This window comes from Castor canadensis, chromosome 13 (genome assembly GCF_047511655.1).
Source record: "Castor canadensis chromosome 13, mCasCan1.hap1v2, whole genome shotgun sequence".
NCBI lineage: Eukaryota > Metazoa > Chordata > Mammalia > Rodentia > Castoridae > Castor > Castor canadensis.
In genome coordinates this window covers 26,836,590-26,852,947 of record NC_133398.1, presented here as the reverse complement: position 1 = coordinate 26,852,947, position 16,358 = coordinate 26,836,590, and the positions used below count along the sequence as shown (strand labels likewise).

The following is a 16,358-nucleotide window of genomic DNA, read 5'->3' as shown; positions in this document are numbered from 1 at the left end:
AATCACAGCCCAGCATGTTTAGTGGTTGATAAAGATGTCAGTCCAATCGAAGGCAGTAAAGTGAAGAACAAACATGGTGTCGCAGCTCAGTCTCCAGAGAATTTTAATACTGTGCAGCTGGTTTGCTCAGCTGAATACCTTTCTTTTCCACCTTTATTGAGGTATATTTGACAAATAAAATTGTATATATTTAAGGTGCACAGTATGATGCTTTGATACGTGTGCAGAAAAAGGAACCCCTGTGCACTGATGGTTGGAATATAAATAGTACAGCCATTGTGGAAAATAATATAGAAGTTTTTAAGAAATTAAAAATTGACCTGTTATGCCACCCAGTAGTCCTACTTCTGAGTCTATAAGGGAAACAAAGTCAGTATCATGAAAAGATACCACGTGGCTATGTTCACTGCAGAATTGTTCACAATAACCACGATATAGAAACAACCTAAATGAATAAAGAAAATGTGTATATACACACGTTATTCAACCAGAAAGAGGCTAAGAGCCTTGCCATTCATAACAACATGGAGAACCTTGAATGTCCTTTCTTCAAGCTTTTACCAGAACACTAATTGAAGTACTCCTATCTGGGAACACTTGTTTTCTAGCCTGTACCCTTGGCCATCTCCCTGTAAGAAATAATAGATAATACCTTGCTGAATTTTTCTCCGACTGTTTTCCTTCCCTTATTCCCATTCTGATTTTCAGACAGGCACAATCTATCTGCTGGGCTCACTACTTGATACTACAAGTCAGTGGTTACCACATTTTGGTCCATAGCCCAAACCCTGCACACCACCTGTTTTTATATGGCCTGCAATCTTAGGATGGTTTTGACATTTTTAAATAGTTGAAAAAAATCAAAAGAATAATATTTTCTGACAAGGGAAATGATATGAAATTCAGATTTCAGTTTCCATAAATAGAAGATGATTGGGATAAAGCCATGCTCATCCATTTATGTCTTGTTCTTGGCAGCTTTTGAACTCCAACAGCAATTGAGTAGTTGTGACAGAGACTATACGGTCTAAAAAGCTTAAAATATTTACTTAGCTGGCCCTTTACAGAAAAAGTTCATCGGCCTGTGTGTTGTAAGTCATTCAAGTTTTTCATAGAACTGTGCGCTTAGTTTGTGACCAGTGGGCATCACTGATGTAAGAGGCAGGTCAATGTTTCCCATGTTCTCTGGTGTCACTTTTTAGAAATAAAGTTCACTTTGGCTTTTGTTTTGAACAATGACATACCATAACATTAGGTAATGTGAGTGTCCAGATCAGGTGTCTCCTTTTGAAATGTATAAATGTTTAGTAAGCAGATGACAGAACCTTCCAGGCCTTAGACTCTGGAAATATTAAGTGCACTGTGTTCATCACAGTCTCCCCATCTCAGTGGCTGCAGTAGGGACACAAGGGTGCCCGTTCCATTCCGTCATTAACAAGATGCTATGTCAGTCTTTCCCACGAGACTGAGTTTGCTACCCTAGTACAGTATAAAAATTCATGTTCAACTTGGTAATCATTGTAAATCACATAATTCTTAGAATAAGCCAGAAATATGGAAAGGTACACGAAGACCAGATCAAAACCATTTTGCTGAATAGTTAAAAACCAACAAATGGTAGAAGTCATGCGAGTTTTAGATTAACCGTGCACGGAAGAGAATTCGCAGTGTTGTCATTTCAGTGTTCAGGTTCAGCATTTGCTGCTTGCCTCACATTCTTGCTGCTCAGCTGACTTCACCCCCTTCATGTGGGACTTTCAATTGCTGGTCATTCACAAGTAACTCCCAGGATACAAGGATCAGCATATAATTTTATAGTTTGAATGATTGTATAGTTCAACAATCCACACTTTAGGAATATATATGGCTTCTGTTATCTTCAAAAAGCTGCAAAAGACCCAGGTTCTAAATCTCAAGTTCTTATGCTTGTTCTTTCGCCCTTTGTTATGGATCTTTTGGGAAAATTACCTCTGGTGTCCAGACAAAGCAGTGAATTCCCCTCAATCTGTCCTCTTCACCATCAAGGAGTTAGTCACTTGCTCAACAATCACCAGGTCCAGGAAGAAGGGTGATCATTTCAGAAGCCAACTGAGAAGTATACTAGAACTTTAAAAAGTCTACACCCTTTGACTTTGATCCTTTAATTTCGCATCTGGAAATTTTACACATTAAATTAAAACTTAACATGAAAGAAAGTCTTACTTCCAATCAGGCTTATTATGGAGTTTTTATAGTGAAAAACCAGGGTAAATTCATAAGAAATAGTAAACTACAGTATCTTCTCTTGATGAAATATGATATAGTGATTAAAAATCTTATTTCTTGAAAGAATAATGTGCATGTCATTTGAGACATAAAATATCAGAAGGCATATTTGCATGTTTAACGTAATATGGAAATGAAAATGATTTATAGAAAACAAGAATGAAGAAATAACCACTTATTGCTAGTAATTATACATACCTAGATGGGCTTGAACTAGGTTCTTTTCTATTTTACAAATTTTCTGTATGAAAAATATATTAAATAAAAATAAAATACTCAGTAGCCAAGAGGTGTAGTCTAGACCCTGTATAGCCAGTGGAGATGTAGCTATGGGTTACACAGAAAATCTGCCTTCATAGAGTTTGCAGCTCATGGCGGAGAGGCAGGGCATAAAGAATTAGATACTGAGTGGAGTGTGTTCTCAGAAGGCCAAGGTCATGGGAGCCAAGAGCCAGTATAGGGAATGTTACCAGGGTAAAGTGACAGTGGCTGGGCTGGAAGGTTGTGTCAACACATGAAGAAGCAAAATCAAGAGTTCCAGACAGGAGAAATGGCAGATGCAGGAACACAAATTCAAGGTCATGGTATATTCCAGGAACCTCAGTAAGTTCAGGATGGTGGGGACAAGGGGCAGCTTGGGAAATGTGGCCACAATAAGATGATAAGAACTGTGTAGCCCACAGTACAAAGTCTGGGTTTATTCTCAGAGACATGAAAGGATTTAATCCTTTTTTTCAAAGATTGCTCTGACCTCACTGGAGAATAGGTAGAAAAAGAAGCAAAAATAGATACTGGGAAAACAAGGGGTGAGGGTTCCCATAGTCCAAATATGAATGGTATAGAAAGAGATCGTAGTCTTCCTTTTGTGTTTGAATTAATATTTGAATCATTAGCCAGGGGGTCTTAAAGCTAGCACTAACCCATTACTGCAAAGGGTTTTTATTTTAGAAATCTAATTACATAGCAAAAAAAATTAGTTTTTACTTTTAAACCATTTAATTGCCTTGCAAAGATTGTAGATATCTTCAGGGCAAATAAATCCTGGGTTATCCCACGATGAACATCCTACCATGAAAATGCCACATGCTATTTTAAAATTATGCAGAATCCAAAATGTGAACAGTTTTCCAGTGAGGGGATGATGGCTATGGGAAAATGGTCAAATATAGTTCCCAAAAAAACCCAGAAGGAAGGGGAAAAAATAACATTTGGTTTAGTGACAGGTCTCCTTCTGTCACCGTGCGCTCCATGAGAAGCAGGAGTTTCAGTGAGGACCAGGGCCTAGCACAAAGCAAGCCCTCAGGGAGTCCATGTTGAATGAATGAATAAATGAATGCAAACAGCTGTATTAAGAGGATGCTTAAATTCTTTTCTTTCCTTCGCTCTTTTTTTTTGGCTTTCTTGGCTTCATTATTTTTGTTTCCTGGCAACTTTCCACCCTTTATATCCTTTATACATATTTACAGTATTCCTGGTTACTGAAGGTGGGAGCTAAGTGAGAAAGTAGTCCAGAAAAGGCTGCCCTCTAAATCATGGTCACTTAAAAATAGTTTTCTACTAACATATTTCAAAATTAGGCAAACTGGAACATTGCCCACTTTTCCTAAACAACTAGCAAGCCAGAAAACTTTTATCAGCAAAAGTCCTTTGGAGACTGTTTTTGTGAACTTAGAGATGAAAGAGAAGTAATGGTTCTAAAGTTGACCTCCTCCTCCTCCTCCCCTCAGTCTATTGAATTTTAAAACTTTTAAATGAGCAAAACAAGAAGTTACTTCTCCTAAGTGAGCACTGGCGTTCTTATAGACACCTTCTCTTGTTCGTTATGTTCAAAGTTAACTGATTTAATAGATTCCATTCTTACAGATCAGCATATTATTCCTCCTATTTTAAAAGAGTTTCCTTCCTGACTTTTCTTCATCTTTTAGATGTACCTATCATCTACACGATATATCGATATATGGTTGGGATAATGATAAGCTTTTTCACAGGACTGTCTGTTGGCCCTGCTACTTTGAGTCTCTTTCTCTCACATTTGTCACAGTCAATGATGGTGGTCCCATCTGCCAGGCATATGGAATTGGTGGTGCTCAGCAAATCTTTGTTCCAGTCTGGTTCCACAGAATATTTTGGAATTGTTTTGTGAATTCTCTTTCCTCTCCTGAGCCCTTACTGCACTCTATCTCTACTGTGGCAGCTGTAGAAATCTACTTTGGAATCTAACTAACAATGCCTGTCTTTCCTCTTCAACTAAACTATGAGCTTCTGGAGGCCAGAACCAAAACTTTGTGTTGATGTGCCCCCTCTCTTAGACCCTGACAAGGGAAGCACAGTGCCTCTGGGTATTTAGAGTCCTGTACCACTTTGTCCTTCCTGGTAATCCTGTGCATGCAACTGAAGAGGTTCTGAAAATAGCTGAACAAAGAAGATATTCCATGCTACTGTTTATCTGAGAACACCAAACTGAAAATCATTAAAGATATACGTAAATTTTTATTTCCTTTGAATGATATATTGAAGAAAACTTAGATTCCCACATAATTCTAACTATATTTTATATAAATAAGAACCAACCATAGTTAACACTTCTAAAAGGCTTTTGAGGAGTTATCTATTTTTGTTTTGTATTTTCAAATAATCCCAGTTTTGATAAATACAACAGTAATAGTACTGTCTTCTACTTAAACTGGAGTTTAAGAATTAAATGGTTGTCCTCTGGCCTAAGTTGGAACAACCTAGAACCCTGGTTGATGGAATCACAGGGAAAGGTCTCGTTCTCACTGCTTGGGGCTAGGATATCTGCAGAATCCCCTTGCCTCCGGAAGTATTCCAGATTTGGATTCAACTGAATAAATATTTTGTGCTTGCCTGCTCTGTAGCCTAGGCTTCACGATACCTTTGGCCTGTTTTCTATACTAATGCTTCTTGACAAGTTTGGTAGGAAGGTTCAGAGTTGAAAGTTCCAATGAAAATGATGGAATGTGAAACAAAGGACAGAAACATCTGAGAGTCAGAGTGAAGAAAAGGACCTCTTAGGCTCCTGGGATGTTTTGTCATAGGAAAACAGTGTTGGAACAGTCACCACAAAGGAGAACCCCATATGGTCTTCGGCTCATTATTCCATTATCTGTTTGGACCTTTTTCAGGTAAGCCGTAACTTTGAGCTGGTTGGACGGGTTAACTTGGATCAGCTGGAACAAATGAAGGAAAAACTGGAGAGCTCCAGCAGCGATGACGAGGATAAGGAAGATGAAATGAGCAGCAAGGCCGAAGACAGAGGTTAGTCTCACCCTGCTCCCTGAGTCCCAGATGGTATCCAGCACGTCCATGGTGAGCCAGAAGGGAGGCAGGAGGCTGCTGTGGGAGTAACAGAAGGAGAGATCCTTCTTGGTTAAGCAGCAGAACAGACTGACTTAAGAATCATCAGGGGCTATGTCTTTGTAAACTATTACCAACTATAGAAAACAGACATTTTCTTCCTAATTATAGATAAACTTTTGCTTTAAAAAATATATATGGCAGTGATTTGTTTCTAATAAGGAAAACTAGTCTACAAGGAATCTTTAGAATGAAGACAGGCAGAGAGCAAAATGAATGAAACTGTGGGGCTGTCAAACAAGAATGAACCTGAAATTGAACACTCATTTAAAATGACTGCTGCTGGAGCATTCACTGATGGGGCCATAGAGGGAGGCTGCAAAGACCTTGAACCTCTTCTCTTGACCCCCTTGGAGCTCTGGTTCCAGTTCATAAGAAGGGAGAAAAAGAAGCCATGTCTTTCAATCCACATATATGTGCAGAATACATTGGAGAAGGTTTCATAGAACTTTCAGACTATTTTTCCAAATTCCAGCCAGTCTATAATTATCATAAAATAAAAAGGCTTCAAAAGTATGTTTAGTTGTAGAGGTACACTTACATGATCTAGAATGTTGTTTTTCTATATCATTCAACATGGACATCCCCACGCTATTTATTTAAGAATTTAGGTTGAGATGTGTTCCTTTAGTTAGTGTATATTTACCAAAAGCGCATGGATAACCTAAGTGTGAGAAAGAAACATTACAGGTGTCATCCTGGTGTTTATAAGTGGAATGATATTTGTTGCCATTATTGAACATCATTACACACCAGATTTGGGTTAGATGGTTTTAATATGACCTTTTCTTTAATCCCACATCATATAAAGAGTTCCCCAGTTAGCCTGTCTGAATTTGGTGCCCAGTTCTGCTACTTACTATCTATAGTACTTTGGATAAATTATTCTCCTTGTTCATTCATCATCTTTTCATCTATAAAGCAATACTAATGGGGATAATGAGATCACCTGCCTCCTAAGGTTGTTGTAAATGTATACATATATATACACACACACACATCCTCAGATTTTGGACTCTAATATTTTGTTTACTTAAAATTTTATTTAAATTTATTGACAAACATTTTATATGTCTCATGCAATATATAATGTATAGAATATATAATAAATGTATTTATGGCATGCAAAATATAATACAAATACACATATGTGGTTATAACATGGTATTCTGAAATCTGTATGCATTGTGGAGTGGCTAAACTGAGCTAATTAATGTGTGTTATCTCATACTTGTTTTAAGGGGTGAGAACACAAAATCTATGCTTACAATTTTTACATATACAGTATGTACTTACTTATAGTCACCATGTTGTCCAATAGGTCTCTTGAATTTATTCTTCTTACCTTACTGAACGGTATCGTTTGACAGGCATGTCTCTGCCTCTAATCCTTACTAACCACCATGCTATATCTGTTTCTACGAGTTTGAAGTTTTTAGATTCCACATACAAATGAAATTATTCAATATTTGTTTTGTGCCTGGCTTATTTCCTTTGATATAATTTCCTCTAGGTTCATCCATGTTGTTACAAATGACAGCATCTTTTTTTTTGAGGTACTGGGGTTTGAACTCTACCACTCCACCAGCCCTTTTTTGGGATTTTTTTTTTTTTCTTTTTAGATAGGGTTTCCCAAACTATGTGCCTGGCATTGGCTTCGAACCATGATCCTCCTGATCTCTCCCTCCTAAGTAGCTAGGATTAGAGGCATGCATTTTCTTTATCCATTCATCTGCTGAAAGACACTTCCACACCTCTGTTAGGAATGATGCTGTAGTAGACATTGGAATGGAGATATCTCTTGCACATGCTCATTTTAGTTGTATCAGATATAAACCCATTAGAGGAATTGCTGGATCATATAGTAGATCTATTTCTAGTTTTATGAGGCACTTCCATCACTTCGTTTTCCATGATAGCTGCACTAATTTTTATTCCTTCCAATAGTATAAAGCATTCCTTTTTATTCATATCCTGACCAACACTTGTTCTTTCCTCTTTTTGATAATAGCCACGAAGTGAGGCACCTCATTGTGGTTTTCATTTGCATTTTTCTGATGATTAGTGATGTTGAACATTTTTCTGTATCTGTTGGCCATTTGCATACCTTCTTTCAAGAAAAGTCTATTCAGATCCTTTGTTTATTTTTAATAGAGTTATGTGCTTACTCGCAATTGGATTGCTTGAGTTCCTTCTGTATTTTGACTCTATATCAGATGTGTGGCTTACAAATATTTCCTCCCATTCTGTAGATTGTCTTTTCATTCTGTTCATTGTTTCCAGGCTGTTCAGAGGCTTTTTAGTTGGATGTAATCTGTCTGTCTATTTTTGCTTTTGTTGCTCGTGGTTTTAGGGTCATATCTAAAAACTCAGTTCTCAGAGCAATGTCATAGAGTTTTCCTCTTAGTAGTTTTACAGTGGTTGAGTTTTACATCAGTTTTGAGTAGTTTTTTTTCTCTGTTACGAGATGAAGCTATAGTTTCATTCTTCTGCATGTGGATGTATATCAGTTGTCCCAACATTATTTACTGAAGGAAACATCCTTACTTCATTGTGTGTTCTTGACAACTTACTCAACAACTCAGTTAACTATTCTGTTCCATTAATCCAAATGTCTGTTTTTATGCCAGTCCCATACTGTTTTGATTTCCTTAGCTTTGTAGTAGATTTTTAAGTCAGGTAATGTGATACTTTCCATTTGCTCAAAATTGTTGTGGCTGTTTGGTGTCTCTTGAGGGTCAATGGTTTATTGCAAGGACTGGGGATGTAGCTCAGTGGCACAGAGCTTGAAACCCTGGTTCGATTCCCAGCACTGACTCCCCCACAAAAAAACACATGATAATAATTAAACAAGATAATATCCAAGACCTTAGTCCAATTCCTGGAACATAGTAATCACCTAATAAATGATAATCCTGCAGTGTAGTTTTATTGTCATTTTACAGATGGCAAAATAAAGTCTAGAAAATTTAAGAACTTATCTAAAGAAAAACATATAAAAACAAGCAAATGCAAAAAAAAAAAAGCACTGGAGGTTGAATTTAGGTTTCCTGGATCCAAACACAGGACCTCCTATACTACATGCTACTTTCCCACTCCATGAGCTGTGGAATGTTCTTTATTAAAGGGAACCTGGCCCTAAAATCTAGACTCAGAAGCTCTTGGGGTCTCACTGTAAAGTGCACTTTTGCAGGAAGCCTCTTTAGTGAACCATTTCCTTCTGTGACGCTCCCTGTTATTTTTCATGGCCTGTTCTACCCTCCCACCATGATAGACAGGGTAGTAGACTGTGGTTTTGCAAAGTAGGGGTCCAGTTTGGCCTTTGAACCTCTAAACAAGACAGACCTCAGGGCCTTACAGCCAAGGTGTACTACCTTGTCAAAATTAGGCATGGTCAACCTGAAAAATGCAGGTAAAAATAAAATATCGTCACCAATAAGTTGACTGTTCTTGTAATGTTTCCACTTTTGTTAGTAGGGCCTATATTCACCCATTTCCTACAAGGAAATTTTTTTTTTCTTCTTTTCTTAAACCTTTTCACAAATCTATTCTTCAAGGAATTCTTAACATCTGTGCACTGTTAGGAAAGTACTCCAGGAAGGGATGCTTCTGACGGAGGGTACAAAGGCTCCTTTTTCTTCGTGGTGCTCTGTAGGCCCTGCTGTTCCTCCTCAGGAAATAAATCATCCCTCGTTTGATATAATGATTCTTTTTAATGTCTAAAGCAGAACACACATTTTTGAGTTTATAAGCATTATAGAGGCAAAACTCCCTTTAGTCCTCCTTTGCCTGTGACCCCTAAAAAAGTAACAATAAAACAAAGAAGAAATTAGAAGAGAAAAGATGGTATAGGATACGAGACACACTTTCCCTGCTTATCCGGAATGCCCTCCCTCTTCTCGTTCTCCTCCATAGTATCAGACTTAACTAGAAAGAACTGCATGGTTTGTGCTTTTCATGAGCCTTGACCACATGGACTGAGTCCTTGGTGCAGAAGCATGTAATCCCCCAGAGGTTGGGGGATTGACCTAAGTTCCTGTCCCTCACCCATCCTCACAAGAACAGCTTCCTTTGTCCTGTCCCCTTTGAATCAACCTAGAATCAATTTTCTACCTTCTCGGTAGATTCTTGCCAACAAGAAGAAACAAGCAGACAATAGCCTCGGGGTGTTTTGCCAGACATTCTGGCTTCTAGGAGTAGAGGGCAGGAGTTGGCATTATTGCAGCTCTCAGGCTGATGGAGAGCAATTTGAAGTGTGACAGGTAATGGGGTGGCCTCTTCCTTTGAGCATGAAACTTAACATGTGCCCTTGGCTAGAATAGATGACTAGTTTCATGTTTCCTAAGGGAAAAGGATCGAGTACACGAGGAACATTCTCCTTGTTGGCAATTTAGACTTTGATCAGACACCCTCAGTTTGGGGAGTTCATGGCCTTGTAGCTGCCCTGTCACCATCCTCCTTTCCAAACATGAGCGCTGGAGAAAGGACTAAACGTGGACAAATTATATCCGAGCTTCCTTCCTAGGAAGCTCGGATATAATTTGAAAGAGAATAAACCAGGCATGAGAAATCAAAATGAACCCAAGCAGAATCCTGCCCATCCCACCCCCTCTCATTATGCAGTTGGGAGGAGTCAGGAAGGCATTCTGTTGATTTCTTGCCCAAGATAATCCCTGCTAAGGAATTAATGCGCAGAGCAGATGGTGCTGTCTCATTTCCAATGAAAAGAATCAAGGAAGATAGTCTGTGCAATTATTTTTAATGGCTTGTGTGGTGATCTTCTTAATTTGTGAGAAAATGTTTCATCTTTTGTGAAAACTGGCCCTGTTCACATAGCTTTGTGTGCTCAAGATTAAGGCATCACAGAGCCCCTGTCCCAATAATGTTGTACTGAGGATTTTATTACATGGACCATTTCAACTAGGAGACACCATCCTGTAATATCTCGTCTGTCCAAGCCCAGACTAGTCAGATGTGTAAAGATGAACCAGCTTTCCCCATATGTTGCCCTTACTTTGTTGCATGGCCTTGGCCCTCTGTGGTCTAATGAAAGACATATGGGTTTGGGATTCAGGATAACACAAAAGGCCATATAAACTGTCATCTTTGAGTTTGCCAGGAGGTGGGACCTGAAAACAATTAGCCAGCCAACCCACATTTATCAGACCTCTAACATGTGCCTAGCACCATGGGGGAAACAAAACAGTTAGGTCAATATTTGATGTTTACAACAGACCCGTCCAGAAATGTCTATATATCCCCACATTTGTGAATACAGCTGACTGATGAGTAGATGTCGGGCAGCTTGCCAGGATCCAACTGGCCAGGATCCCTCAAGGGCTGGGAGCATGTATTTATACTGGCCCCAAGTTATTTGACTTCACATTTACACAAGGTTCTCTGCTTGTAGATCTCATTCAGGGCTCAGCACCTCCAGGTGAGGTGTTGATTATGACATCCATGATGGATGGATGGTTGGCCATGTGTTGGGAACCTTGGCCTAAGTTAGAACAAGTGGAAGCCCTGAGGTTCACACCAGGTTAAGTGCCTTCTATAACCTCTTGTCTTCTTAGTGAGCAAAGATAAGCCTGTATTAAATAGCAAAGAAATGCTTGCAAACTGTGAGACCCTGATACAGAGCATACAGAAGGGAGAGATGAAATAGAACAGAAATGCTCAAGTGCCTTTGCGGTGTGCAAAGGGGGCTCTTCTGGCAAGAAAGATCCAGATTATTGGTGATATGAAGCTGTGGGAGGGGGTGAGACTTAAAGCCCAGAACCAGAAACAGTTCTTGAACTCTGTGTTGGGGTGTCTAGATACTTCCAGGTGAGGGGAGGCTTCCCTGTGAATGTTGGCTTGCTTCTTTGCAGACTCCTGCGGCACACAGGTTAACACTAGCATTTTCTCTTTGCAGAGCTGATGGGATTTTCTGACCACAGGGCTGCCGTGAACACTGAGAAGCGTTTTCCATGTGAATTCTGTGGCCGGGCATTTTCACAGGGCTCTGAGTGGGAAAGACATGTGCTGAGGCATGGCATGTAAGTCCATCCATCTCAAGAGCATCTTTGGTCCAAGGGAGAGGTGAGAGAGAGGTCAGGATTCATTTTTTTATTTCTCAGACACTACATAGACCCCTTTGTATAATCTTTCCAGACCAGAGGAAGATTGGTGGTAATAAGCTTCTCCTCTGTTGGTTTTGAAAATGGTCACCCACATCATGAAGGAAACCATCATTACAAATCACAAATCCTACACAAGCCCACATGCAGAAGTGCAGTGTTTTCTCTAATCTATGTCCCGTTAGTCTTCATTAGCATGATAATATATGAGGAACATGAGTCCAGGTCTAAACCCTTGGCTTCTGTTCTGGCCTCTGTGACTGATCCCTCCCTGAGGGGCCTTGACATGCCCACCACCTGTCTCCCAAGTAGATGAGAGCTTTGCTGTCAAACACTTACTTCTAAGACCCTTGAACATAAAATTGTCCCTTTGGCAAGGTACCCTTAATTAACCAGACAGAGAAATTAGGATTCAGTGCTTTCAGGATCTCAAGTACCTAGACCTCCGAGAATATTAGAAAGCTTCTCATGTAGATTCCATCTGCAGGTTTCTGCTTTTTCCTGTGTCTGTGATTTGTTTATGGACCTGCCCAGTAACTCTTTGGTACCTGAGTTGTTCTTTTCATAATAAGTAGTTGCCAGTCTCCAAGCTTCTGGATCCAGCTGATGAATCCGAGGATGAGACAATTCTTGTGATTTTTTCCACTTATGACTCAGAAAAGGAGATGACATGAAGCTATTCTGTTAATCTGCAAACAAAACATGGTACAATCAAAACACAGTATAATAGTGGATATTTTTGTAGGTTCAAGTCTTTAAAAAGATTCAGAAATACATGATCTATGCATAACAGAGAGCAAGGATACATCACTGGCAATTTAGTCATAGCATTTGATCAAAGGAAACCTCAAAGGCTTTTTTAGGATTGGAGAAATAAGAACACTTGCTTCTTTTTTTGTTGTTGTTTAATGAGAAAAAGCATGTGTTCTCATCTTTCTCTTCCATGCATGTTTGTTCCAGGGCATTGAATGACACCAAGCAAGTGAGCAGAGAAGAGATCCATCCAAAAGACATGCTGGAGGACAGCATGAAGGTGCCCTCCTTAGAGGAAAAAGAAGATGATGACCCAATTGGGATAGACTTTTCCCTTAAGAATGAAACAGTAGCCATCTGTGTCATAGCTGCCGACAAATCTCTCCTGGAGAATACAGAGGCCAAAAACGAATAAGAGTTTGGTGAAATTCTGAATCAAACCTTACTTGAACCGGGATGAAAAAGTGGGAGGGCTGCGTGGGCTGAGAAGGGAGGGATAGAAAAGAGAAGACAGAACAAAGCTGCTTTTTAGGACTGAACAATCTCTTTCAAAGCACTGGTACCTGTGTGAGTGAGTGTGTAAATTAAAGTTATTTAAATGGTTGGAATATGTGGCTCCTTTTCCATTACTACATCTTCTCTTCCGGATCTTCACCATGGAAGTTTTCTCTGCTGCGGGATCTGGACGTACCTTCCGTAAGCACGGTGATCTCCGGGCCATCTTGGGACAGTGCGTGAAACCCGAAGCTCCGGGGACAGTGGAAGACTTCTCATAGGGGAACAACTTTTCAACGCACAACTTTCAGTGCGTTTTTCTAGTTTTAATACCTTTGAGCTTTTTCAAGACCTAACTGCAGCCGCTTTGGGAAAATAAATAATTAAATAACAAAACAGAAAACAAAAAACTGCTTTGCATAAAACAGTCACCTGTTTCCTAGTACCTCAAACTTAACCAAGGGAATTCTCTGCATTTGTCAGTACTACCTGTCGTCCTTGTGGTTAAATGTAGAGAGAACTGCTGGGCAAGATGGTGAATGGAGAAAAAAAAAAAAAGAGTTTTAAAGAAAGGAACACAAATTGTGCTTAAAATCCCCATGTGGGTTTTATTTCTTAAAATACTGTGATTTTTTTAATTATTTTAGTAAAAAACAAAACGAAAAAAAAGAAACAGACTTTAATTATTAGATAACTGTTTGTGAATTGTCATCCTTTATTCCAGGTAAGCTGTTTATTAGTGTTCAACTATAATTTAGAATTTGGTAGGTTCATGTGAGCTAATTTTAAGATAATTGTGGAGTTTTGTTTTGCCACATGTTTATCTTCTATCAATTTGAGTGTTACAAACACAGCACAATTCAGTTTTTTTCCATATAATTTTGTGTGTGTGTGTGTGTGTGTGTTGTTACTGTTTTAATTTGGGGGCCAGGGAGATTTTGGGGGTTTTTTTTGTGAATAGGAATGTTTTTATTTTAAACATGGAATAACAAAGAAGTTAACTTCCTTTTTTTTTAATTTAACTAAAGAACCAAACTTTCAGCACAGCTATGCAGCTTGTGGGCCAGATGAAGTGGTCCTCTTCACCCTTTTGTTGCTTGTCAGATTAACACATCGTCCGTCTCACACCAATAATTTCTGTTAGGATGGCTGGCTTTTGTGTGTGATTTTTAAATCCCTGTTCTTGTTTGCATTGTGTTTTGCGAGGGGTTCTCATTTATTTGGGTGGGGGGGGTGAGGGGATGTGCTAGGGTCTCATCCCTTTGGAGAGAGTGGACAAGAAATGACATATATCCTACAAGGAGCCTGGAGAACTACTTTTTTTTCTTTTTCTTTTTCTTTTTTTCTTTCTTTTTTTTTTTTTAATCTAGCTGCCAGCTGCTCAGTTTCCCCATATTAGCTTTTTCTGGAGGAGCAGCTTAGATGAAATCTAAGTCTACATTTATAGTATGTTCTGATTGTGAACAAAGGGTTTCATTCCAAAAAGTAGAACAGAACTTTTCTTGAAGCCTAGGTTTTAGAAGCCCGTGTGTGTGTGAGCTTGGATGAGTGTGCGTGTGTGCGTTTGTGGGTCCTTTGGTTTTCATGGGTTTTTTATTTTTGTATTTGTTTGAACGTGGAGGGGGAGGGGGAGGGAAGGAAGGGAAGGGAAGTTGCTGAGACAACAGTGTCCCACACAGCTTCAAGGAAAATCCGTGGAAGACGTTGCATTTGTGGAATAAGTGCTTACTTGAAAAGCATGTTCTTTTATTTCCTTGCTGTTAAAATTTTTTTTATTTGTAGGACATTTAATTTAATTTTTTTAGGGATGGGGGGCCATCATGTGGAAACCAGACAATGGGGAAAGTGTGAACTATCTAGACAAAGATTCGTTTCGTGTCCATATTTGTTTTTAATTGGCCTCATTTCAAATGTACTAAACAGTTATATACCTGGATTGGGTGTTTGTAATGGTTACCAAAAAGCAAACAAAAAAAAAAATAAGAAAAAGGAAAAAAAAAAAGAAAATAATTGTGACATGCTTTTATCACTTTTATTTTTCGAATAACATGTAAATATTGTAATCCATTGGATTTTTGTTTTGCTAACCTGTTAATAAAAATATGGGACCATTATCCTTTTAACAAGGCTAGAATGTCATTTTTTTTTCTTTTTCAAACATATACCTGATATTTTGTGGCCGCACATTTTGGATGCATTATTATAATTCTGTTGACTGTAATGACATAGAATTTACAACATTTTTGTTGTCGTTTAATTTATACAGAGGACATTTTTTTCAGAGCGTGAGAGAAGAAAATAAATAGCAAAATGATAACCTATTGACTCCAATTATCAGTGTTTCCCAATACTTGAGAAAAGATAGGGAGATCCTGAGTCCTTGAAGCCAAGGGTTTAAAAATAAAAAACAAACAAAAAAAAACCACAAGTAGGTTATTCAAGTTGTTTGCAACATACATTTTGTAATGAAATGTGAGAAATTAATAAAGAATTTTTTTCACATGTGTCTACGTGCATCTGTTGTAAATCATTTATGGACATGACTACAAATAAGAAATGTAGAAATTACCTTTCAGTGTATATGCCTGAGAGACTTTGCAAGCCATTGAATCTATGCAGGTGTGGAAAACAAAGGTAAAATTAAGGTGAGGTGCAAGCTAGGGTTTTAAATGTTAGTGTTGGATACCATCAGGGAACTTCATGGAGGGAAGGTTTCGCATCAAAAAGTGAATTAAAGTGATGTTCAAAAAAAAAGTTTCAAGAGAAAGTGCCAGTGTTTACCTCTCATCTGGGGACTCTGAGGTCATGAACACAGTCACATTAAACTAACTGCAAGTCACAATCCCTGAAGGATCCATGTCACAAAGTTGTCACCCTTAAAAATAAAACAAACAAAAAAGAAGTAAGTTATTCAAGTTGTTTGCAACGTACATTTTGTAATGAAATGTGAGAAATTAATAAAGAATTTTTTGTGGCCTGAGCCATAAACTCTTACTGTACATCCTGAACAAATTATCACTGTTCACTTATTTTTTTTGAGCTACCCTCTTATAAATCAAAGGAAAAATTAGTAGTTATGACCTAGAAGTGTGAATTACTATCAACAGCATTAATTGTTAAACTCAAAGCAGACTTACACTGTTTGCCCCTGCCAGGGTGAGAAGAATGGCTTGTAAAAATTCATTCCATCAGTGCTCATTCTAAAAACTTAGTTCTCACCCTCCCGCGTTCCTTTTATCTCCTTCACCAAAGGGAAGTTGTTAAGAAATTTAGGAAAACTGTTAAGAACTCGGGGCATGGCTCAAGTGGTAGAATGTCTGCCGACAAGCAGAGGCCTTGAGTTCAAACCAA

General features: G+C 38.6%; 1 protein-coding gene across 6 annotated transcripts in view; it reads left to right on the top strand.

Annotated features, from left to right (window-relative positions):
• Positions 1-15,507, top strand: part of Znf462 (zinc finger protein 462) — a 137,494-nt gene extending 121,987 nt beyond the window's left edge. For all 6 annotated transcript variants that reach the window (XM_074051319.1, XM_020184359.2, XM_074051322.1 and 3 more), the window contains exons 11-13: positions 5,409-5,541; positions 11,555-11,678; positions 12,720-15,507. In XM_074051319.1, coding sequence (XP_073907420.1) covers positions 5,409-5,541; positions 11,555-11,678; positions 12,720-12,927 — 465 coding nt within the window. In that variant the 3' untranslated portion in view covers positions 12,928-15,507. The remainder of the gene's footprint in view (positions 1-5,408; positions 5,542-11,554; positions 11,679-12,719) is intronic.
• The last annotated feature ends 851 nt before the right edge of the window (positions 15,508-16,358 follow it).